Here is a 27532-nt window from a genome sequence, read left to right on the forward strand (position 1 = left end):
GTGTGCCCCATTGAAATTGCACGCACAACTAACCTTGACTATCACACTAAAATAGTGACAGTTGGGAGTTAAATTTTCACGTACAAGGCCCTTGTTAAAGTGTAAATGTTCCCTACGGAAACCTAAGGTGGCATTCTTGTGTGCTGGACCAATATTTCTCCTATTATATCACTAGAAACAACAAACAAAGTGGCTACTTTCTCTGTAATCACGGGATACATCATTTTTTAAAAGTTCTTATAAAATTGTACTACTATATGGGGGTATATTTACTAAAGTGGAGTTGTTGTCCATAGCAACCAATCAGATTCCACTTATCATTTATCTAGCACTTTCTAGAAGATAATAGGTAAAATCTGATTGGGTCTTCTAAAAACCCGCACTTTAATAAATATACCCAAATGAGTTCATGTCTTGAATGTGCATTTAGTTGTTCTATATTGATGTGTTGTCTTAAGCAACATGTCTGATTTTTTTTTTCTCGGCTCTATAGTGTCCTGCACGCATCACAACATCCAAATTTTTTGTTTCTTTCCCTAGAAACCTGGTGACTGCTACACATCTGATTTGTTTGCCTATTAGCATTAAGAGGGACAATGTTACCTTGGCCAAAAGTGCTTAGATAAACAACATCCAGGCAGCATTTGTAATGCAAATGTCAACAGATCCCTTGATTATTCTGTTCATCGTCACAAGATATTTAACGTTCCCGTTTACTCTAATCTGCAGCTTCCTTTGCTATGAGTCTCCAGAAATTCACCAATCTTGCAATAAATTCGGAATAGCATACACAGCGGTATTGCAGCACACAAAAGCTTGTTAGAAAGAGAGAAAAAAAAACATGTCCTCTTTTCAATCTGAGAAATAGAAGTACTTTTCGAAAGCAGGTCGAAAACGTTTAACATGAACATTGATATTTTTTTTCTTTTTTTTTTTAATTGCCTTAACTTTTTTTTTATTTATTTTTTTGATCAGTAGTCTGATTCGAGTTTGCAAACACCTTCACAACATACAAAAAATTAAATATAGGTCTGCTTTTTTTTCCAGCTAGAACACGTATTCATAACAAAGCTCTTTGCAACTTTTTCAGGAATTAAAATAAAAAAAAAAAACACAAAAAATTAAAAATTAAACAGTAGAGCTATAACAACAGCACCTTGACATTGTTTAATTCCAACGCTATCAGAAGTTTAAAGCAGTAAACAGTTATAATACCGACATGAATAAAGATACTGTCTAAAGTGTAAACAGAATGTTTTGGTTCGAATATTTTTTTTTTCCTTTTGCCTGGATGAAGACAGAGTGTTATCAATTCACAATTGAAGCAGCATGCACGCTTGTTTATAATTTTTTTTATGTTTTCAATTCTTGGCAACATCAAAAAACCACAATGTTATTGAGGAACGTAAATGCAGGCTTATTTCTTAACCCATGTACTGCTGGAGGGGCCAAGGAAGAATTGCACAGCAATGGGGACCTAGCCCCTCCAGCAGAATACAGGCTACATTGTGCGCGGAGGACTCTGTTTTCCCTTAGGTTATGGATATGTTCAATAAATAGATTTGTAGAACCACGGTACTGTATAAACTTCATTTATACATGCAGTCCATAAAATTATTTTTTTTACTGAATAATTTACCCTGTTATGTATATATACAAATAGATAATTTTCATCTCAATATAATCTATACAAGATAAATTCACTATCTTCCTCTTTTAATGGTCAGTGTACATACACAAGAAGTGTCTATCCTTATAAAGCGCCAACCAACTTTTTTTTTGCTATCCATAGTGAGAGCGCGCACATAAGATTGGGTAGTTCGGCATTGCGAGTTCCAGTACCTCTTGTCGATGCCCCTGCAACCTTCCTTCATGTAGCCCATAGGATTGCATTTGGTCTCATAGAAATATTGTTTCAGTTGACCCTTGGGTACTGGGACTTTTTCGAGAACAGTAACTGTTTGTCCCGCCATGTCCACTGCAGTTTTCTTGTCCGCCGCAGTCACCCACTCACTAATACTGTCACACACGCTCAGTTCCCCACGTCGGGCTGGGTCTGAGTGGCGTCGCACCCTCATGGACATGTTTGCAGCATCCAGGTAGTTTTTGTACTCCTCGAGAAGGAAAAGCAAAGGGGGCTCCAAAGGCACTTGAGTGCTCAGCATAACTCTTGATGAATACATATCGGAATCCTTGTTCTCCTCACTCTGCCTTATGTTTTGTTCCTCTTCTAGGAGTTCCTCTATGACATGTTCAAAGGTATCTGTTAGGGATGGAAGTCCTCCGCCTCTTGAACCGCTTACTGGCCCGCCTATGCTCTCCAGAGTACCGTGGGTCCGAAGACCCGGATATGCCAGGCCACTTTGTCCTCTGACACTGGCTTCTTTCATGGGGGCAGCTTTCATGCAACTGAAGTATGAAATAACCATAGTAAGGAAAAGGATGGTCATTACTCTTCTCACCTGATGGAACTGCAGAGGAGAAAAAGACAGAAATACAAAGGCATTAGAGGTTGAGCAGACAGAGTTTGGTGAGCCACTGGCTCAAATAATCAGCAGTAGATATTCTTAGTATTTTAGACTGACCCACTGAGAGAGAGGGTGATGGTGGGGCGGATGAGGGGAACAGAAATGAGAGGAAGTGAGGGAGCAGAGATGTGAGGGGGACAAAGGTGAGAGGAAGAAGTGGGTGAGGGGGACAGAGATGAAAGGAAATGAGGGGCTCAGAGATGCGAGGGTGATATAGGTGAGAGACAGAGAGATTGGGGTGAGGACAACAGATAAGAGATGAAGAGATGGGGAGGTAGGAGGATAGAGATGACAATCAGAGGTGGGGGTACAGAGATGAGAAACAGGGTGGTAAGGGGGTCAGATAAAATATAGGGAGACGGGGGTGAGGGCTACAGAGATGAGAGGAAGTGAGGGGGACAGAGATGTGAGGGGGTAGATGTGAGAGACAGAGAGATGGGGGTGAGGACAACAGATAAGAGATGGTGAGATGGGGAGGTAGATATTCTTAGTATTTTAGACTGACCCACTGAGAGAGAGGGTGATGGTGGGGCGGATGAGGGGAACAGAAATGAGAGGAAGTGAGGGAGCAGAGATGTGAGGGGGACAAAGGTGAGAGGAAGAAGTGGGTGAGGGGGACAGAGATGAAAGGAAATGAGGGGCTCAGAGATGCGAGGGTGATATAGGTGAGAGACAGAGAGATTGGGGTGAGGACAACAGATAAGAGATGAAGAGATGGGGAGGTAGGAGGATAGAGATAACAATCAGAGGTGGGGGTACAGAGATGAGAAACAGACAGTAAGGTGGTCAGATAAGAAATAGGGAGATGGGGGTGAGGGCTACAGAGATGATAGATGAGAAAAAGTGAGGAGCAGAGATGTGAGGGGGATAGATGTGAGAGACAGATGAGGGTGAGGAGAACAGATAAGAGATGAAGGGGGGGTAGGAGGATAGAGATGACAATCAGAGGGGAGTTTGGGGTACAGAGAAGAGAAACAGAGCAGTAAGGGGGTCAGATAAGATATAGGGAGATGGGGGTGAGGGGTACAGAGATGCGAGGAAGTGTGAGGGGCAGAGATGTGAGGGGGATAGATGTGAGACATAGAGATGGGGGTGAGAAGAACAGATAAGAGATGAAGAGGGGGAGGTAGGAGGATAGAGATGACAATCAGAGGGTAGTTTGGGGTACAGAGATGAGAAACGGAGGAAAGGGGGACAGGTAAGATATATGGAGACGGGAGGTGAAGTGGACAGAAATTAGGGGGACGACGACACACATGTCACGATAACTAGTGACCCGCTGTATGATGGGTAAAAAATACTAGTATTATATATTTATTTATTGCACACACACCTAAATGCCTCTTTAAAGATTCCAACTAAATTTTATTCGAAAGTATATTTTGTTTACAAAGATTTGCCACAAAGAGTTATATGCTTAGCCTTATACAAGTATGTATTTTTTAAATAACAACCTGAAAGACTTACATATAACTAGCAGATGTAGTAAATGAAATCAACAACATATGGGCATACTGTAATATAGTGAACACAAGATACATGTACTCTCATACCACCTTTATTTGTAAGCAGAATGGGAAGAGATGTTAGTGGTTTACACAGAAGTAACAGAAAAAGTGTTAAGAATACAAAAAAAAATAGTTATAAAAAACAATAACTTCCACTCTTGTCCCTAATGATAGGACTTTTAATTAGCAACAATGCTTTGAAAGATTCATCTTTTGCCTATAATATTGCAATATCTGGTCAGTCATGCATCTTTACATAACAAATATAATAAATACTAATACGGCACAAGTGGTGATTATATTCAAGGAGAAGAGATGTATTAGAACAAGAGCTGAGGACGGGCCCTGCAGTAGACAGAAGGAAGTATCAAAGTAATGTTGCAATGCTCGAGTTTACTGTATAATAATCACCTGAAACTGTACAATTCACAATACATCCAAGATAACCAAAGTCTACGCTAAAGTCACATTAGCTAGGTGAGCTTAACAAATATACTAGCACACATCGACCGATCCGGCCGACCGGTTACATACAGTTCAATCAAAGTGGACACAATCACACTATGTGGTCCTCCAAATAATTATTCTGGATGATCAAAATTTGCCCTTTTTTCTAATTTCTATCTCATTTAATCTATTTTCTATTGCATTGTATGTGGTGAGTTGTAGAGGTGAGCGATATGGTTTTGCTGAAAACCGAACACACCCAAACTTTGGGATTCTGAGTAGAACCAAGTCCTGGGTCAGGTCTACCCATAAGTTCAAATCTTGGATCTAAAAAAACGGATCTCGGGTTTCGGAAACAGGTCCAAATGACATGATTTTAGCTGTTTTTACCAATTTTAAAGAAATCCAAAACAGAAACCAAACCAAAACACTTGTGGGTGGTTTTGGTAAAACCATAACATTTGAGGGTGGTTTAGCCAAAACCAAAACACGGGGGTCTACGCACATTTCCAGTTAGCTTATGTTTGTAGTTCCAACTATTTGCTGGAGCCTTAATTATGCAACATAATCCAAATAAAGTGGATTTACTGTTATCGACAGTGTACATGTTGTTAAAACGTTTGGATTTCCTTTTGCGATTTGTCAATTTTAAAAATATATATTGAATAGCTGGTTCTCCCCTTCCCCACACACTCACAATGTATTGCGTTTGGCGACCTATCATTGCTTTCCACATTCGAGGAAATTATGTGAGTCGTGATGTATCCAAGCCTAAAAAGATGACACACACTTCTGTTACATGACCATTTCTATTGATTCATACACAGCAAATCCTGATTCCATTATCTCCTGTTTACTTACTAACCTTCTACAAGATGATACATTGTCTTTATTGAGGAAAAACCTCCTGCACTGATAATTATGATATCCCTAGCTCAGTTTACAGAATATCTTTTTGTTTCCTATTCTTGTGAGAGAGTGAATCCTGCACAAATATTTGTCATAGGATTTAGAACCAGGAAGAGATAACCTAAGAGCTTTCTGGAGCAAATGCTACATGTCAGAAGCAGTATAGAGATTTAATTTTTAATGATCTCTTCTATTCTGTAAAAAGCATTGTAAGGGCATTGTGGGAAATGTTACTAGGCAACTGCAGCGAAGCTGTAGTAACACATTCAGAAATCTACTTTCATGAACCTTATAGTGGAATGTGAGAATTCTCCAGCACTTTTCCTATTGTTGAATCTTTTATGCAAGGCAGACAATAGAAAAAAGAGCCCAAGTAAACTGCACTGTAAAATAAAGGTTTAGTATGTCGTAGCTGTATAGGCTAGTTTGCAAATAAGCAGAGGTGTAGCTAACAGCCCCATGGACCCTGGTGCAAGGTATGTGTTATAATCTTTCCTCTTCCCACTTTGTCATGTATTTCACATTCAAACGAATCTCATAGCTCGCAGCATTCCCGATTTACAGTTTGTGACATATTATATTGTACCCTGACATCTCCCCCCCATCCCATCCAAAAAAACAACTGCTATAGAAGCGGAAATAGAGACTAATGGCTAAAATAAGCATTAGCATTTTATCAGGGATGAACCATCGATGGCATAGATCCAATATTTCTCCGCCATCGATGGCAGAGATGTTGCAATGTTTTTGTTTTGGCTCACAGCAATTGACTCTGTCCCCATTATCCTGTTTAGCTCTGCCCTTCTGTTATTGGCCTGTCACATTCTACTGACTCACAGTTTAAACCATCAATGGTTTTCTGTCAGTGGTTTCCTGCCATCGATGTAAAGTACTAAAAGGCACCATCAGTGGAGACTATCGCTGGTGAACCATTTGATGGCCATCCCTAAGGGTGGGTACACATCCAATTTCCCTTGAGGCCAGAACATACGATATTGAGCGTACACACTGTCCAATATCGCATACGACCGAATGATATATTGTATCGTTTGATCGTATACGATGTATCGCTGCTCCCATACACATTAAAACAATCACTGGCAACATATGACGTCAACACTGGCCAAATCAGACCGACATATGGTCTGGTTATCCAGTTGGCCGTATACACTAGAAGATTGGCACCTACTTGCATGCGATATCTTCCTGCTGGCCGTGCAACACGCAATAGTGCTTACACACTTGTCGTGCTGATACGATAAATAGTGCCGATATTGGCCAAGTGTGTAGCCGGCCTAATTCTTTCCTACTATATTTCTATTCCATCTCTGGTTTCTGTGTGCACCATGTATATTACAGTATTAGATTATTATTATTATTATTATCATGTTTTTTTTATAAAATGTTTTCTTATAACACTTCTGTTTCTTACAGCACCATTTGATTACCTGCTTTGATCATGGCCCCTTCCACAATTCCTCTTCCCCTAACCACAATTCCAGGGACCCCCATAGCTAAGGATACTTGCCTTCACTAGAACTACACCATAACTCTTCTTGATATTTGAGGAATAAACAGCTCTAGTTTTGGGGACTACAGCCAGGGATCTGTACACTCAGTGCCTGTGGTAGAAACTGAGACACTGACCATTTCCGTCTCCTCTCCCACCTGTTGTGGACACAGGGAAAAGCTATGTATGTTGTTGCAGTGTAGGCAGGAGTTATTATTTCTGGTATGAGACTGCCACAGTTCTGCTTGTTAGGGAGAGACTGGAGCTGGTGACTGATAATGTATTTTTGTGTGGACACTGGACATTTCCTTTAATCCTTACAAAATTCTGGACATGCTGCACATAATCAGTCATTAAGGTTATGGTGTAGTGGCCCAAAATAAGGAGCCAGTAAGCCCTCCATTGTAATAAATAAAGTACAGTGAAAGCATTTCTAAATTTGCAGTCACATACCTCTGCTATAAATAAGGATTACCTCACAGAACAGAACGCCGAACTTAAGGAATTGTGTGAGGAGACGTGCAAATCACTGTTCATATACAAGGTTTTGATTCGCTACAATTCCCAAGATCAAACAGATCTATCCAAGTTGGATATACAGGGGTCTAGTTACTAAGCTGTGTTAGGAGACAGAGTGAAAAGTGATAAGGTGCCAGCCAATCAGCTCCCAATTGTCATTTTTCAAACACAGCCTGTGAGATGGCAGTTGGGAGCTGATTGGCTGGCACTTATCACAGACTTATTACTTATCACTCTGTCTCCTAACACAGCTTAGTAACTAGACCCCAGAGTTTGTTCTGTACATATCTGCTATATTTGTGTATTTAACCACTGGTATCGGCAGGGCCGTACAGAGTTGGCCTGGACCCTGGGGGACGGGGGAATGGATTACGTGGGTGAGGCGTGGCCACAATTCTTTACAAAAAAACCCACAAAACTAATTGAAAACTTTTTGCTGCATGAGTGGGAGGGAGATGCTGTGAGACCCTCAGCTCAGCGCAAATCCAGGAAGGGGCACGATCACTGTGATGGCTTCCCCCCACAGGCAGGGGAGACTGCTGCTGACAAGCCCGGGTAATTAGTACCCGCTCAACCCCTTCTCTGAACCCCTGAGTATCGGAGGGTAAAACTATCTAAAAGGCAACATATAATGGAATGATTTCCATGTCTCCGCCCACAATCCTCCTATTTTGTTTTTGCAAGGCAATGAATGCTCTTTTATAGCAGAAATATGTGTCTGTTTTAAAGCTGTATTACCATCTAGATAAGACATTTAACTAAGGTGCTTCTAGCAAGAGCCCTGGGCACTATTACATGTAGCTAGTTTCCCCAGGGCCCGGCCTGTTCTGTAACACAGAATGGGCAAATCAACTTAATTCAATGACGTTAAAAGGTGAGAGGGATGGAGGGTGAGAGGTAGGACCCTTTTTTTTTTTTTTTTTTACTGCAGCTTGTAATTGGTCCTCTAGCTCACACTTACCTCCTTGATTTTGGACAAGTCTATAAGACTCCCTCAGAGGGGAGATGCCCTCTAGTGAAATCTGTTATTAGGTGGTAATGCAGCTTTAAGAAGGTTTTATTGTAACGCACATGCTGCTGATAACCATCAGCAAAAAAAAAATATATATATATATATATATATATACTAATCAGCGACTGGATTTTAATTGAAACAAACTGCTTATTATAGAGAGAAGATATCACAGCGTGGGTGTATTATTGACTGCACAACGTGCGTTCACTGTCCGAGGAACAATGCCTCCATTTTGCGTGAGCAATAGCCAGGGGGGCGGCCTAATAGGACGGTGCTTCACCCCTCTTTGTTAGAGATGGTAATTCTGCTTTATTTCAAGAGGCTTGTTTCTAAACTGAGATCAGGAGCAGTGAATCAGATATCTAAAGAAAAGAGCCGGACAAAAGTGCCCAAACAGACTCTGAGAGAGCTCCTTGTTTTTAAAGTCTGTAGAGTCACATTTTTTTCCTCAACATCTTACACTGGTTTAGAGTGACTGCATCACTGACTCACTGATGTAATGCTGGTGAGCTGGGGATATTTTTATCCTTCCAAATATGAAAAACATGCGTGGAACGCCTTACACCTCAGTAACACTGCCAGGGACAGCGAGAACAGAGACATGGATTATAGTTATGCAAACTGAGTGTCCGCAGTAGACAGGAGGGAAAAAAAAAATAGGTCTCCTCATCCTAGTTACTTTATTAGGGCCTGGTCCATTAGGATGGATACGTGGTACATACTATAAGTGAATGAGCGTCATATAAGCTCAAGCTTCACAGTCCAACTCTGTCTACTAAAAGAATTATACTTGGCAACTATTGAAAAACTCATTAACCCCCCCAAAAATAAAAAAACTATAATGGAAAAAGTTAAAAAAAGACAAAATCTTTTTCAGTCTCTCAAATAAAATGCAAGCGCTGACCTAGACATAATATGGTGTAAATATAGCCATCGGTTTTCTGTATATATGTTGATGCTTCAGGCATTCACATGCTCCCAGTACATACACCACTGAAACAAAACCAGCAGATGCAGGGTTAAAAGCCTGCACACAGGAAATCTTGGTCCAGACTTGCTAATGTTAACCTATTTCAGCTTATACTTGCTAGGTTGTATATGGACTAATTAAAGTGGACCCGGGCCTTCACACAGTGGTACCTTACAAATCAACAGCAATAATTATAGGTGAGGTAGCCATTTTTAAGCAGAATCCATATTTAAGGGGAGAAGTATCAAGTTTATTTTTTTTGGGGGGGGAGATGTATGAAACTTTGAGGGGCAGCATTTGGAGAGAGATAAAGTACCAACCAATCAGCTTCTAGCTGTCATTGTCCAGGCTGTGCTTGGAAAATGACAGTTAGAAGCTGATTGGTTGGTACTCTTTTTGTATCTCCACTTAACCTCTCTCCAAGGTTTGGTACATCTCCCCCTTGGAGAGAGATAAAATGGAATAACCCATCAGCTTCTGTCATTTCAAAGACTGTACTAGGTAAATGACTGTTAGAAGCTAGGTGATTGCTTTGGGAAACTACTCCACTGTATTGCTGGGTAACAGAGGCGGCTCCAGAGGTGGGGCTGCGGCACAGTCCAAAATTCATATAGGGGAGCCACACCAACTGCCAGTGAGTCCCAGCCAGCTATATTTGGCAGTGTTTCGAGGGGCAGTTGGTGTGGCTCCCCTATTTGAATTTTGGACTGTGCCGCAGCCCCACCTCTGGAGCCGCCTCTGTTACCCAGCAATACAGTGGAGTAGTTTCCCAAAGCAATCACCTAGCTTCTAACAGTCATTTACCTAGTACAGTCTTTGAAATGACACTGGTAAATCAATTGATTGGCCAATATATTGTATGCCCGTTGGCCAGTGTGTACCAATGATATGTGTGAACACCGTCATATCGCGTTGGCTGTGCTGCACAGTTGATAGCAGATACTGTATATCTATCCATCGTGCTGTGTGTACGGCCAATCAACCGACCGCCCATACACATGCAGCAACAGCCACGAGGAGGGGGTCGTAGCAAGACACCTGGCCAGCGGGACCCGCGGATAGATGGAAGTTGAAGGTTGTTCAGTGTGTATGAACAAACATCATGTGCAGATATACTGTATCTGCTGGTTGTGTATCCAGCTTAACTCTCCTAAGGGGAACAGTTTCCCACAGCAACCAATCAGCGTTTGTCATTTATCTAGCACAGCCTACGAAATAACAGAAGCTGATTGGTTGTAATGGGCGCCTTTCCATTTTATCTCTCTCAATGGTTTCATACATCTCCCCCTATGGCTTGATACATCTTTCCCTTAGTCTCTCAGTTTACTAGAAACTGGTGACATCACTTGGGCACATACTTGGCGGAAAGGAAGTTGGGAGTGGGTTAAACTAAAAAAAGCAATGCAAATCATCATCCTCCACCCACTGTAGTGCAATAATATAAATCATGTCATCATGCCACATTGGGCGGAGGCTGGTGACACAAAATGCATCATCATGGTGGGTACCACCCAATGGTTCTCACTCTGTCCTGGTAAGAGCAGGACTGTCAGACTCTCTTGGGAATCTGGGAGATCATACATTCTTTTGGGAATTTCTCAGACGTTGCGGGTCATCTGTCTACTTAGGCATGGTATTGGGTGTTCCTGCCCACGTCTAGACACCTAAAGTTTAAACCAGATTATTTCAGAAGGATATAACTATATTTTCACAATCTGCTAATTTTTAACTTGTATTAAAATAACGAGCATTAACAAAAAAGACACCATATACTATTCACAATCATTAACACTATTTTTTTACATTCACTTTACGCGTTTCAATGCAAACGTAGTTCACTATATTGGGGAAATTATTTACTATGCCCCTGCCAAGCTTGTCGTTTATTTTCTGCAGTAGTCACTAATTTTTATTTTAAGTTTGTTGTTAGTTTTCCAGTTAACAACAGAACAATAAAAAAATTAATAAAAACATAAATACAGTTTACACTGTCATTTCTTCTGAATAGGCCTCAGGAGGTATGGCTAGATTCATATATATACATATATATATATATATATATATATATATATATATAAACCGTTCTATGGAATTGCATGGTTGGAACCGAGCATTGTAACGGAAGATATCTAAAGATGTTAGGAAAGCATATTAAACTCAATTAGCCATAAAACGGTTGTGTATATTTCAGTTCCTTTTATAGCATATACGTAAATGCCCTTTAGCCACCTTATCATAAGAGGATGTGATCTATTCTCATTATTTATACACACAAAATATGTCACAGCTTGTAATAATATGCTCAGATTCTCTCTAGGGAACTATGTTATGTCCAAGTTTGACGTTTTGCAAAACTGTCCTGTGGCACATGATGGATGGGACGGCAGCCAAGTACACGAACGCCATGTTAGTATAACCGGATAAAGTCGGTGCAGAAAGAATTAGACATTTAGAGGCATATTTATCACATTCCGCATCTTTAATGTGGATGTGATAAATATTTACCAAGTACATTTGCAAAGTGAACATGAATATGAGCTTGGCCTGGCGAAGAGCTGGAAACCCCCCTTAAAGAAAAAAAACTATTTTGTTTGCTGAGTTGGGGGGGTTGGGGGGCGCTGTGAACCCCTTAGCCAGGGACAAATCCAGGGGGGGGACCAGTGTGATCACTCCCTCCCACCCTCATACAGACAGAAGAGAGGAGACTTGTCCCACTGCAGCACAGTATACAGAGTGTGCTGGGCTGCTGACAGGTAACAGAGAGGGGGGGCAGCGCCGGACCCGGGCTCGGGTAATTAGTACCCTCACCCCCCCTCTCGGCTCCCCTGCATGTGTGGCCTTCAGTCGGTGCATGTGTCGCTCCCTCTCTGAAAGATTTAGCAAGTTATTAGCTCATAGGTTAATATAGGGTAACACCATCTGGTGATCTCTGGGGGTCATTCAGACCCGCTCGCGAGCGCAGGACGCTCGCAAGCGGGTCGATGTTACCCCAATGCGCATGCGCACGACGGCACATGTGCGAGACCCGGACAGCGACAGCCAAGCTGTCGCTCCGGGTCTCGCACCAAAGGGGGCGTGCTGTCGATGGTGACTGACAGCACGCCCCCTTTGGTGGGCGTGCCGGGGGCGTGGCTGCCAGACAGAGGCGTTCCCATGGGAACGCCTACCGTCTGGGTCCGGCCCCACTGACATCACTAGTGATGTCAGTGGGAGTGATTTTGGCTCTAATAGAGCCAAAATCACTCCAGGGCTTGCGGTCACCGAGACCCTACCGCAGGGTCTCGTCGCAAGCCCGATGGTCGCGATGGTCAAGACCATCGCGACCATCTTTTTGGCCGCTCGCATATGCTGTGGGTGGTCACCCACAGCTATGCGAGTGGCCAGGAGGCCGCTCCATTTTTAGGTAGGAGGGCACTGATTCAGAGCGAACGCTCTGGTCAGAGCGTCCGGCTCTGAATCAGGCCCTCTGTTCACACATGCACACTTACACTACTGGTCTTGAATGAAGTGGCAATGCTAGAGATCACATGACAGCTGATTTACAGAGCAGCTGACCCACCCGCAAATGGAGCAATGCTGAATTACTCCAAGAGCCTACTTATATATCCACCGCCATAACTCTCGTTGGATGGGTAACTTAATTAAAGGGGAGCTTCATAATGAACAGGTCCCTATGTGTAACTTATAGATTCAGAGATGCACACAATGCCCGTCGCTGCTGCAATCCCGTACGTAACGGAAAATATGGTAATGACTCAGCCGCCGTCTTACGTACACAGACACCCACCGCCGGCATTTCACAACCACCGTTTACATACAAATGCGAAAACATCAGCAACATCAGTCAAACATCGAACCTCTGAGCAAGCCAATTCTGTCTCAGAATAAGTGTCTCACCTAAGGCGCCTGGGCCTCTCCAGCTGCATACGAATTTGCAGAGGCTCACTAGGGAACGCCCAGAAAACAGCCCTGACGCGCCTGCAAATTTGTAGCCACACACCCTTTACCTCTCCCCAATGCTGACTACCTGTCACTCACTTTACAAATAAATCCTCCCTGCGACCGCTGTTGAGGCTTTGGCACCTGCACAGTAGCAAAAAATCGATCCACTGCGTCTGACATTGACCTTACGTGTATCTATGAATCAAGCCCAGAGGGTACACAAATGTAAGGTCATTAATTAATATAATTGTATATTCAATAAAGGTTCATTTCTGTTTTGAATAGACCCTCCAAAAGAGAGCTTGCTGTGAGCTATTAGTACTAGTACTAATTCTAGTACTAATTCATCATAGTACACTGATATATCCATTAAGTGAAAGAGAAGAATATAAGGCCCTTTAAATATTATAAAACAGAGAAATAATAACTATACTATAGTAGGTAAAGGAGTATGGGTCTCAAGCTGGCCGAGTATTTGCATTTCAAATATTCAGACATGGAAGTGAAGAGATATTTATAAAGTCAGAAATAGTATTTCACTGTTTTCTATTACACAGACTGTAATCATAAAAGAAAAGCATAATACATGTTACAACAGCTAAATAAACATACTAAAGATAAAATATAATTCATCGTTAATGTACACAATCGGTGGTATCAAATTCACGAGGCTTGTTAAATCATGTCCCCACTCCCAGTCACTTAGGAAGTAATTTGTTCATTGGAAAATTGGATTCCCAAGGTCAGTGCAAACATTTAAAAATGTCATGTGATCTATTTTACTCTCTATTATTGCCGTAGAACAATACAAGTGCCTCAGGAGACATTTGTGTCCAGGGGCAGAACTGGGCAGTGTTGGGCCTCTTAAAATCTGGGGGAGGGTCAATTGATGCAGCTCTGCTTTGAAAAAACCTGTGGACCAATGTTCAGTCCATTAAATCATATATCTCAGCTGATCGAGACACCTACTATATGATGTATAGAATATACTCATAGCCTTCATAGCCGGGAGTCATTATAGACTTTTACGGCCAGGTAACCTGAAGGCTAACTTAGCAAGTGACAGCCCTGATGCAAGGTTTGGTGGATACGTAACTAATACATAAGGCGAGATAATTTATGATAGCCAAGGGCAGCGCAAGTGTAAAATACAGCCAGACATTGCGCAACACCACTAAAAATGCAGTTTGTCTGCAATTCTGGGTCTGACTCATAGGTGGATGCAAAGGATGTCGGTGCTGCGTCTTCTTATGCAGCAGATATAAGAAATTATTCAAATGTTACTGCCGCCGTCTTATGTAAAGAAACGTTCACCGCTTGCTTCTCAGATCTGCCGGACGCATCATCGTACGAACATAAGAAACATCAGTCGCACCATCGGACCTCTGAGCAACCCTCAGAATGTCCATGCAAGTAAGACGCTGGGGCCAGTGACGTAATGGCTGGTTGTGACATGCCCCCCGAAACGGTTGTGACACGCCTGCATTTTCATCGCCACTCCCTCCTTACCTCCCCCAAACAGTCGCTGTCGGTCAATCACTCTGTGACCTAATCCACAGTATGACCTCCGTCGCACGACCATCGCTGCACAAGCGCGGTGCGAGCCAGATGCATGCGCAGTGGACAAAACAGCGGCCAGTTGTGAAAGAATCTAAACTTCTATTTGAACTGTACAGGATCATGCCAAGCAAAGTGACATTACTTTCCGTGGTCCACAGAAATCAAAATACAAAAGTCATGAATAATTTATGTTCTCATAAACTGTCAGTGAAAAAAAACATCACCCGCATAGAAAATAGCCTTTTAATTGCTTTTCATATTTAAATATCACCTACAAGACAATGGGGCTTATTCTGACATGGACGCATTGGCGGCCACTTCCCCGTCCGGCCCATGGCAGCCTGCTTGCTACCTTATGCTAATACAAGAATCCACCCATCTATGCTGAATACCTGTCCAGCGAAAGATCATACCACCCACTGTTTTCCCATTCGCAGCCGTGGCTTACACCCACTCCATGCTGGGTGCACAAGGCTTCCCATATCCAACCGCACACTACAAACGACAAACGAGCACGGAAGCTGGATTGCGAGCCCTTGATCACTTCTGTGCGTTCGCATGGTCCCTGCTTAGTTACCAAATAGAAACGCCCACTTCACAAAAAGAGTGGTGCGTTAGAGGACAGATCAATACGCACTTGTAATCTCCGTCCTTGTGCGAATGCATGGCCTGGTGCAGGAGCAGACAGTGATCACGTTCTAGGGTGCATGCACAGTTTGCCTATGACTCAGATTCAGGCCCAATGCATAATTGCCTACACTCCCGGAAGTCTCAGGAGGCTCCCGATTTTTCAGGTAGTCCCCCGCTCCCCTGGAAGTATAGGCAGATCTCCTGCATCCTGCCCACTTCCTGTTGAAGCGGGCAGGATGGGGAGATTTAATGGGGAATTTGCGGGTCGGTGAGGAGGGGGTGGGTCTAAACGGCATGGTTTGAGTAATTTAGCCCCACCCCCTTTGCGCAGACTTTCACAAAAAAAGAAGCAGGGATAATTTCGTCAACGGTTCGGCCCCGCCCCCAGAAGTGGCCTGCAGGAGGGCTGCTCCCGGAAAGGATTTATAGGAAGTCGGTTAGTATGGCCCAATGTCTTCATGGGGGTAGCCATGTTAAAATTTTATTAGGATCACATGATGAAAAATGTTACAACATGGTGTGGGGTTGCGATGATGTGATTAATGGCACCATATATCCTGCACAGTGGCTTATCTATAATGGGTGTAGGGTGTGTGGTGAACACTGGCCCCTGGGTCCAAGGGGGCCCACTCTGCACACTCTGTTCCCATTTAGTATACTTCCCTCTCTGGTCCCGTGCTGGCAACAGCAGCGCTGCACAAAATCGATGGAAAAATGGTTTGGTACCTATTTCCCTGGCGATCTGCACATGCGCAGTAAACTACAGCGTCAGAGTCTGCTCACTTGCGCTCCTGGCTATAGAGAAGAGGGCCCGGACAGGGACTGCACAAGGACCCCTTCTTCTCCTAATAAGGCCCCTTCAATAAAGTATATTGCCAAAACATATAGAAACTTACATAGCATCAAAGTAAAAAAAATGTTGTATCCGAAAGATGGTTTATTTACTTTTACTATATAGACAGTGTAACGTCATAGATCTTTTGAGAAATTCATTTATAAGTTCAAACAATTCTGATCTCACAATATTATTTTCTTAGAGTGGTCTTGAAGTTTGCCAGAACTTATATAGACAGTGTTCTTAAATATGAGATAAAATCACGCTAACAAATATATTAGGACAAAGATCGTCTTCAGGAATGTGTGACGGAAAACGGTTGTCGACTGCATCACCGCTGTGGATAAACTCTTCTGAAAAGTTTGTGGGGATGGTTTCACTTAGCTACAGATCACATGCGTCATTTTCAAATACAAGAAAAGACCTATTTATATTTTTAATATCAGCATCCTTCTGTAGGCCATCTAAATATCAGCATCTTTCCGCAGGGAAAGTGTTAGTTGGCCTGCCGTTGCCATGACAATATGCAAAAGACAAGATGCTGTATGTTACTATCAAGGCTAATAAATATTTCACATGCATGCTAACAGTTAATTTCAATGGAAACAGATTGCTCAGTGACCCCTGGATTGTAATTATGGTTTACACAACAAATGAAAATTATACCAGAATAACAAATTAGAATGTCAGACAAAAAGAATAGTGGGAAGAAAAAAAATACTGTTAGGCCGTAAAACCCCAATTATCAATTTGTTTAATGATCATGGCGAGTGAGGAACTGGCAAAGACTGTGTGTGTTAAATGGCCCAGCAATTTAGTACATATGTAATTAGGCAGGTTTCACGGTTACAATAATACAGATGGACAGTTTTGCAGGTGCAGACAGTTTGAAGGTAATAGAGGTTGCTAAAATAGCATGGATTAGATTGATTTTTAGCAAGGTTATTAATGTAATATTTTCCCAAATATAATTATGTTAACTAAATATGGTCGCCCTAATGATTTGCTAAAAAGAGAAAATAATTTTAAAACAACACCCGGCACTTTGATTGATTTCACCCATAGTCAACTTATATAGATTGGGTTATTTTTTTTAAGGTAAGCCACTCCCACACTGCAATACGACACATTTAATTACCACAAGTGACAGAAGGCCTGATTCAGACCCGCTGGCGAGCGCATTGCGCTCGCAAGCGGATCGATGGCCGGGCAGTGCGCTCGCGCGAGCCCCGGAGCGAGCGAGAAATCACTCGCGCCAGGGCTCGCTACAAGACGGGGCAGCTGTCGATGTTGATCGACAGCTCGCCCCGTTTTGTAGGCGGGTCGGGGAGGGTGGCTGCACAAACGGAGGCGTTCCCTTAGGAACGCCTGCCGTTTGTGGGTGGCCCTATTGACATCACACATGATGTCAGTAGTGAACTTCCTGCTCTATTAGAGCAGGAAGTTCACTGGGGCTTGCGATGGACGAGACCCTACCACAAGGGTCTCGTCGCAAGCCCGATGGTCGCGATAATCGCGACCACCGCCAGGCCGCCCGCTAAAGCTGTGGGTGGTCACCCACAGCTTAGTGAGTGGCCTGGAGGCCGGGGTTTAAAAAAAAATGGCACGCCCTGATTCAGAGCGAGCGCTTGCAAATAGCGAGCGCCTCTGAATCAGGGCCAGATTGCAATGTTTGTGGGCAGCTGTAAATCATAGCGGTACATCACAGAGGAGGAGATGTATCAAGGCTGGGAGAGATATAAAGTGAAGCAGTTGCCCAAAACAAACAGGCCGGAATGTACTAACACTGAAATGCAGTCAAACCTCTGAAAACTGACATTTTCGGAGGTTTGACCGTATTCCCTAGTACCCGATAGGCCATCCATAGATGACATTGCCTAATAGAAGCCTATGGGCTTCTTTTCGCAGCATTTCCCGAGAGGGATCCAATAGGATCGCTCCCAGGGTCCACCGCGACTCGAGCATATGCAATGGGACTCCCAGGTCAAAACCCGAATGTCCTCACATCACAAAGGACTGCTCTTATGGGAAGTGCTGTCCTTTGCAGTTGTAATTGCAAAAGTCCCATAATTGAATTGTCCCCTAAAAGGGAGATGTATTCAAGCTTGGAGAGAGATAAGGAGACCCTAGAGGGGAGATGTATCCAAGCTTGTAGAGAGATAAGGATATAAAGTGGTCAATTCATGAAGATCTTCTCCTTGCGGTCCTCTGCGAAGCATCGGGAAGCAGGTCCTGCTGTGTGAATTTCTTTCTGTCCGCCACCGGTCCTGGCTCCGCAACTTTTCCTAGACCATCAGCCATTGCTGCAGTTCCAATGGCTGCTGGTCAAGGAAAGGGGGAGGAGCCAGCGCCGGGTGCCGGACAGAGAGCAGGGAAGTGTGCAACTTCCCCGCTCTGTCTGGCTTGGGGTACAGATTGCGTTATCCTCAGATGGCAAATTTGTACTGCAGGAGAGGAACGGAGAGCTGAGCTTTCCATCCTTTCATGAAGCGCACTCACCATACAAAAGTATGGTGATGCGATCCAGGTATGGAGCGAGTACACCGCTGGAGAAGTAATAAACTTCTCCAACTGTACCTTGCTCCATGAATTGCAGGAAGCAGAGAAGAGCCCTAATTTCAGCTAAACAGGGCTCTTCTCTGCTTCATGAATAGACCCAAAAGTACCAGCCAACCAGCTCTTAACTGTCATTTTTCAAACACAAGAAACACGACTGCTGCACACCATGGCCATGTCTCGATGAGAGTGGCCATGCTAGTGACTGGCATTTTTATTTAAAAAAAAGCGATTCTGGCGGTTGAAATGCTAATGAGACGAATGCCCTGATCACCGGACAGTATTAAGGGAATCGGTATGAAATACCGCCGCCCTGGCCGACAAAAGCAGAGTTCCCGGCAGCAGAAGCCCGACAGCGCTGGAAATCCTGATCGTCACTAAGGTAAGTATAAACGAACCTAACCCACTAACCCTAACCCTCCTTAGGGGTGCCTAACCCTAACTTCCTGCCCAAGTGCCTAACCCTAATCCCCCCTCTTAGTGCCTAACCCTAACCCCCCCTTCCCCGCTGCCTAAACCTAAGTCCCCCGGGGGGGTGCCTAACCCTAACCCTCCCTCCCCCTAGCCTAACCCTAACCCTCCCAGGGGGGTGCCTAACCCTAAGTCCCCACCGGGTGCCCTAAACCTACTCCTCCCCCCCCCCCGCAGCTGTCCGCTCGCGGCGCCCGGCATCCCTTCGGTCGGGATGCCGGGCGCCTGTCTCCCGGCGTCGGGGAAATGATAGGCGTCTAGATATAGATGCCCGGCATTTCACCCTTGCCGGGATATGACAGTCGGGAAGCCTGCTGTTGGTATTAAGGCAGCCGGTTTCCCGATTGTATACCGTATTAAGGGGGTATCCACTTAGCGATTTTACTAAGCGATTGACCAATAACGACGTCGTTATCGTGCAATCGCTTGCAAATCGTGCATGCATCGTGCATGCATTGGGCATGTGTTGATCGGAAACGACCAGCGATGCACATACCCGGTGGTCGTTTACGACATCTTCATCGCCCGTACATGCTGGTCAACCTGACGATACCGTCATGTTCAGCATGTGCGGGGATGATGGATGTGCCTACAATGAACGACTGAATGTTCAGTCTAGGCACATCACTAGACATGGGAACGACAGCACGATTACAATGTTGTAATCGTGCTGTCGTTTCCATGTCTACTAGTGGATACACGGCATTACATTCCCCTCAAATAAGTACAGGTTTTGCACGTTTTTCTGCCTTTGCAAAAGCAAGACTTTGTGTCTTTTATTTTTTATTAAGTTAACATACATCAGAAAATCATGTGAATAGCTGAGAAATAATTAATTTTGTAATAAAGACAAATCTGGAGGCTTTTATCTAACAAGTGCCAGGCTCTCGTAGCAACCAGACATTTGCTTAGATTGTCTAAATTGTCCTAGAACAAATAAATCATATTATTTTAGAGATGAAAACAAGATATAAAGGGCCTGATTCAGAGCCGTTCGCTATTTGCGGTCGTTCGTTCAAAAACAAGGGGTGGCTATTCAAATGTTCAGTTCGCAAATTGCAGTCTGTTCACACCTCTAAGTCTGAATGAGCGAGCAAAACATACGCTCGTTTATTTGTTAAAAAACGCCCCCTGGCCGCACGCACCATACGTCATGTCCGCTATTTATTAGATTAATCGAGTACATCGACCAGCGTATGAACTGCTCGCTATTCTTGTGGTTGGTTTTTGCTACCACAATCTTGCGAGCAGTTCTGGCTATAAAATAACCCAGTGACGTGGTCAATGACGCTGCTGTATTAATTATGCACACCCATAAAACGCCCGTTTTGACCTTTAAGCACGCCTGCGTTCGGATCTCCACTCCCCATTTTCAAGCACCTTCCCCTGTTACCACCCACATACGCCTCATTCTGTCATTCAAAATAGCAGGCATTCGCTATATTGCGAGCACATGAATTTCGGCCGCACTGACTGGTTCGCGCATGCGTATAACGATCCGTACGCATGCGCAGATGTGCGAACATCGCTCGGAACGAGCGTACTGCCGCTAGCGAGTGGCTCTGAATGAGGGCCAAAATCAGCTTTCTATGCAGTACTAAAGAAAACATTTTTTTTTGCGAGAACAACAACATTGTCGAAAAAATGTTACCAAAACCACAACTGCCTCAGCTGCTTGCCTAGTAATATTCTAGTGAATAGAGAACGTGGAGGAACGTAAGAGGTCTGGCTACTATATTTCAAACTTAAATTCTGGTCCCAAGCATTTTGGATATGGGGGAGACAACCTGTAGTATGGTCCTCAAAGTTGGTATCCTTAACTTGAAAGGACCCACACACGTCTATTGAACGTTCATGGACAAAAGAAGATTATTTTTAGTAAAGTTATATGTTCGTTTGTGTTTTTTAGAAAGGTAACAGAAAAAAATAAATACTAATTTGTAAATTATCTTATAAAATGGGTCATATTCATGTTCAATAAAACTTTTTGTTGGGGTTTTCCTCTTAAAATTGTTATTATATTTAATTTGTTTGCCATGGCTTACTATGGCAACTTGTCTTCGATGCGGTAGGTTGAGGCTGTACTTTTGTGAAGTTTTGTTTCCTGCAGGATTACATTGGGAAAACCAGAAGTCTAGTGAAATAAACTGAACTATAATTTTGCTTAGGAGATCAAATAGTTATGGTTGCTTCTCAGAGAGAGTACATTCACATATCACTCATGTTTTCCTTGGTCATATTTTTGTTGCCTTATCAGGGGCCAAACACCAGCAATTACCCAACATGTTCTCACACAAGAAAAGCTTTAATCCATAACCTGATGGGGTACAAAAAAACTTTGCAATATTCTGCTTCAGATACCAAGGGCCTGATGCAAGTTTGAACGTTAATCAGCCGTAGATGTTCCTGCTTTGTGTTCATGGGTTAAGATGCATATATTTGCCTTTATGCATCTTTGCAGTTTGAGGACACCTATATGTAGTCCTGGTTGGCTATTCGTTAATGACATCAGCAGTGCGCACTCGCACAAGCCTTTAGTTAGTGCAAAAGACACATCTGAAAACAAGCATATTTATGTTCATGCTGAATTCTGCATAGACTCAGTACGAGTAACACGCCCTCATGGAACTCTTCCTAAGTGAGTGTGCCCTGTTACAGCACAGATAAAAAGCAAATGGGGAAATGACTGTAATGTGCAGGCAGTGGCGTAACTAGGGGGAGAGGGTCGAGTGGGGCACATGCCTTGGGCGCTGTCGGACATGGCGGTGGAGGGGGGCTGCCGCCAACCACCATCCAGGTCAGCACTACACAGTAAAACAAACACATCGCCACCGGGGGCCGGGCAGTACATTCACTGCGGTTGTTTGTTTTAGCGGCCAATAACAGTCAGACAAATTCTTATTGGCTGTTGCACCTAGGGCCAGCGCCAGGCTGGAGCTCACTCATGAGCTCTGCCTTCTGGCTTCCACTCTGGGTGAAGGGAAAGATGTCATGATATCTCTCCCACAGTACTGAATGGAAGGAGCGGATGGCGGCGGGTGCAGGAGCGGGGATTTGGGTAAGTATAGCACTGTTCACTCTAGGACTGGTGCCGGGCAGGGTGTCGGACCTAGAGAAAGGGCACTCCATCTCAGCTGAAAAGGGGGTGTGGCCACAAGAAAAGGGGGCATGTCTTTAAGACGTGCCCCCTTTTCATCACTCTTGGGGGCGTGCCCGGCACTTGTAGACATGCCGGGCTGCCCCCAAACTCTGCTTTCTCTGTGAATAGATGCCAGGTGGTTGAGCCCGGCATCTATTCACCAGCGCTGATCACTGCACCGCAGTTGTCCTCACCAATGGGACACTGCAGGCTGTTTTAGTGGGGTGCAGCAAAAAAGGGGCAGGTCGCATTCTGCCCTTTTGAAATCGGGCAGGGCATGGCGCCCTGCTAAAACAGCCAAGCCTATGCTATATAGTTTTGTGGTCTGTGTATTTTATGTGTATGGGGCACAATTACTGAGGGCACTATATAAGGGGCACTATTGGGGGAACTGCATAAGGGGTACTACTGGGGGCACCATTGGGGCAATAAATAAGGGGCACCATTGGGGCACTACTACTGGGGGAACTGCATAAGGGGCACTATGGGGGCACTGCATAAGGGGTACTACTACAGTGGGTATTGCATAAGGGGCACCACTACAGTTAGCATTGCATAAGGGGCACTACTGCTGGGGGCATTAAGCTGCATATGGAATGGAAAGGAATGTTCCCAGAGGGACGAGAAAGTTGGTGTGTCATGTTGACATGCCCCCATTTTTCAGTGGCCATGCCCCTTGTGGCATGTGGCCACAACCACTTTTTTTGGGGGGGTGCCATTTTTCATCTTCCCTTGGTGCCAAAGACCCTAGTTATGCCACTGTGTGTAGGACTTCGCATAACTAGCAGTAGTTTACACTTGGTTCTGGGGCTGGTGCAGTGCGAAAGAGAGCAAGATAAGACAGGTGTTCATTCAAATCTGCATCAAGCCCAAAATATCCAACATCATGCATACATATCAATTATCTAGCTAGGAAGATTTACGTAGTGGCGTTTTTGCAAACTGATGGCTTTCAGGGGGTTTGACCTCAAACTTTTAAGGAGCACGAAAACTCACCAGTAAATATACCCCAGAGTATGAATTTGCTTTGTACCAGACAGATAGGGCCGAAGCAGGATTCTGCCATGTCTGCCCCATCAGGAAGAGGAGATTGGGCTGCCGACACCAGGAAGGAGCAGAGTCTTAAGGACACTCCAAACAGCTCTGTAGCAGGGACCGTTCCAGGCACCCTACAAGGCAAAAGTTACTGTCACAAGCATTGGTGCCAATCCCTAGGCCCTGCACCTTAGGTGGCAACGCTTGCTCGCCCCAAGTTACGGCCCTGGTATCACCATTATTTTGGCCAATTTGGGTAATTTTGAAAATCCAGTACATTCTGAGGGTAATTTGGAAAAGTTATGACCACATGAAGTGTTGTAAGTAGTATTAGAGGCACAACTGGGATGGACACTGCTTATAATGACCCATAGTTTGCCACAGATAATTACCAAGACTTTTCTGTAATAAATAGAAACAAATATCCTCTGAAATGCAGAACTTTTTAAACTAAAGCTGCGTTAGCAAAATTGTGTATTAGCCAAACTCTGTTAGTTGTACGCACATTTTTAATAAGACATCAGTAAGCAAAAAGATAAAAGATTCAAAACACCATCTGACAACACAACATGTAACCATTCTCTAATGTACAGATGTCACACATCAGAGACATCGGCACACGCCTTGCATATGTGTTACATCGCATATAGAACTATATGATGGATAGCATGATTTGCCACCAGCAAGACTCTCAATTATTCACGGGTAATTGATTTCGGGGGTAATTAACTCCCTGCACAATTTTTCAGACTCCCAGCTCAATTTTTCAGAGTGACTTTGTTATTTTTATGTTACTATATAAAAATATGTCCTTTACTTGTAACCTCTAATCTATCAGAGGTTGTGCAGTCAGTACTGACAAAGATGCAGAAATACATTTAAGCACTTCCCAAATGTCCAGAGGGAGACTAAACTCAATGTATGAAAATGTTCCAAGGCAGTAACAATATTGTATTGGATGTAGCATTAAGTAAAAAAAAACGTATTTGCTTAAAAAAAAATAAAAAAAAATTATTATATATATATATATATATATATATATATATATATATATATATATATATATTATATTTTTTTTTTCTTAGAAAAATGTATTTTGCCAAAATAATACAATTTCCTGCATACAATACACAGAGGGCTTCATGTACAAAAGACAAAGCAGCCAAGGTGCATCTCAAAGTCCTCTATGTGGACGTGCCCCTAGAATTCTGCAAGTGTGCATGTGTCTGAGGAGCAGCGTGGAGAATAGGCACCAAGGGGAATTTGGAGTATCAATAGCTAGTATCTGGTCATGTGCACAGGGTCCAGAGCATCTGCTGATAGCACTACCTATCCAATGTCATGTATAATATGTACATTGATATGCATTGCTCACAACTTTTTCAGTGTTGTGTGGTGTGCACATGAGAAGTGGGCACAGTCATACTACGTAGGGTGTAGAAAGGTCACATTGGGGCATGCCATGTCCAGGCTGCCAGGAGATCTGTTGATTCCCTGGGCTAGGGAGGAATGTGTAGAATCAATTGGCACTGTGAGTGGGTGGGGGGATAATGAAAACACTCCCACTCCCATCTTGGGAATGTTAATATTAGTTAGCTGTCACGATCGGGGACCCAGGCAGGCCCGGGTACTTTGTACCCATCCCATGCTCCTCTCTTTGCAATTCTGGCCATGTCCCTTATGGGTATGTCCAATGCTTCCACAACACTAGGCTGCCACCAACCCCCTTTCCTCCCCTAAAACACCTTCACTGCCTCACTGAAAGAGGAAGAAGCCTCTGTCACTGGGGGGGGGGGGGGGTGCAAAAAGTTGACAGGGATGGGAGTTTGCCATGTTATATGTCAATATGCACTATGTCGACGCTGCCAGAATGCCGACATTGTGAGTGTTGACAAACAACCTGTCGACCATGCAATTTTGATTTGGTGAGGTGAGTATCCCTATCATTAAGCCTAAACCTAACCCTAACCGCAGCCTAACCATAACCATAAAATAGCGAAAAAAATGTGTCTGTCGACATTCACAGTGTTGACATTAAGTCATGTCGACATTCCGCCAATGTCAACATTATGAAAGTCTACCGTTAGTGGGACATAACCCCTACCTGTTTTACAAATGGGATAAAAGTAAAACCCCTGATCCATGGGATAGCGTTATAGTGTGCTCAGATCAGGACCGCCCACATCTGTATTTAATCTCTGTCGATGTAGCAGAGAGTAGCAGGAGATAAAAGAGCCAATGAAATAGCCCCAAAACTCGTGCACCCTACTGAATGTGAGATGCAGACAGGCAATTCATAGGAATTTTGTATATCATGCTGAAAAGATAAACATATAAGACTAAACAGAAACAATTACTATTAAACAATTACCTTTCCTCCAAAGAAGGACTTTGGAGTTTTATTTGTCTTAGATGGTTAAATACATCACATTTAAATACATATAAAATAATACATTTCAACACACAGACTGAAACAAACACTCTGCTGAGTTAAGCCTTCATTTTTAACGTATCACCAGTAAGTTATGCAAGCTCACGCTTCAGCTGGTTTGAATGAATGGAGAAACAGACCACGTGGCTATTGTTGTCTGCTCACTACTAAGAACCAATTGTATCTGCTAACAGGAAATCATGATTTAGAAGTTTCATGATCTCTATTGCTGGGATTTGTAGTTCCACAACACCAGGAGAATTGCACGCTGCCCAACTGTATAGCAAGCAATTGCATTATTGCTTATCTTTATAAATACACTTATATTTCACACTGCAAACTATAGTGCCATGCATGTCTTACTTTACTATCAGCAATGACTGTAAATTCGGGAAATCAATTATTTACCGCACCATGGTTGCTATATATGTCTTAAACACTTTGGGTTCTATGTACTAAGCCTTGGAGAGAGATAAAGTACCAACCAACCAGCTTCTGTCATTTTTCAAAACACAGCCTGTACAGTGACAATTAGGAACTGATTGGTTGGTACTTTATCGCCATCCATTTTAGCTCTCTCCATGGCTCACTACATAGTGCCTGATTCAGCAATGAATGCAACTTCTTTTACGCATGCAATCGGCCGATTGTTGCATGCTGTGCATGCGTCCGCATGACAGTGCGTGTAGGAGCCACTGTGACCGGAACTGCAAAGGCAGTGGCTATGCAGACACATCGCAGAGTGATTGACAGGAAGTACTATTTGGGGGTGGTAACGGGGTCGGAGAAATGCAGGCATTCCAGCGCGTTTGAACGCCATTGCAGGGGCGTGCATAAATTATCCACTGCAATGCCATATGCAGCTTGAGGACTCATAGCGTGCATTGAGGTTAGCAATTTCTGAGTAAGGTCAGAGCTTGTGCAAGTGTGCGTGAGGCTGCGATGGTACTCGATTGTACCGATGGTTTCACAGTCTTGCGAAACATTACAGATGTGTGTAAGGTAAATTGGGCGCCCTTATGTACTGTTTCGGCGGCATAGCGATAGCAATGGATTTGCATGCTATCGCAATGGAATTGCGTGCGTTCCTTACTGAATTAGGCCCACAGACCTCTTTATTCCATAGCCTAAGCAACCGATTGATCACAGAATTGTCTTTGGTCAAAGTGTACACCATACATTACAACGTACCCTTTCCTTTGACCTAATCTGACTGCACGTCACCTACAAACAGTGCCAGTGGCCATTTTGTCACATGGGACCAACCGATGGCCAGATTTCAATTATTGGTGCCTTTAGCCAAATTGACCCAAACCTAGAGCCATCCACTAGCCACATCTCATTTAGGGTGAGATGTACTAAGCCTTGGACAGAGATAAAGTGGATGGAGATAAAGTACCAGCCAATCAGCTCCTAACTGCTATGTTACTGAGTTTGAAAAATGACAGTTAGGGGATGATTGGTTGGTACTTTAAATATCTCCACGTTATCTCTATCCAAGGCTTAGTGCATCTGCCCCTTATACAG

At 43.6% G+C, this 27532-nt stretch overlaps 1 protein-coding gene across 3 annotated transcripts in view; it reads right to left on the bottom strand.

Moving 5' to 3' along the window:
* Nucleotides 1-1034: 1034 nt before the first annotated feature.
* Nucleotides 1035-27532, bottom strand: part of BDNF (brain derived neurotrophic factor) — a 91630-nt gene continuing 65132 nt past the window's right edge. For all 3 annotated transcript variants that reach the window (XM_088470473.1, XM_088470474.1, XM_088470475.1), the window contains exon 2: nt 1035-2471. In XM_088470473.1, the coding sequence (XP_088326599.1) occupies nt 1704-2471 (768 nt within the window). In that variant the 3' untranslated portion in view covers nt 1035-1703. The remainder of the gene's footprint in view (nt 2472-27532) is intronic.

This window comes from Taudactylus pleione, unplaced genomic scaffold (assembly GCF_031769625.1).
Source record: "Taudactylus pleione unplaced genomic scaffold, aTauple2 ptg000100l, whole genome shotgun sequence".
NCBI lineage: Eukaryota > Metazoa > Chordata > Amphibia > Anura > Myobatrachidae > Taudactylus > Taudactylus pleione.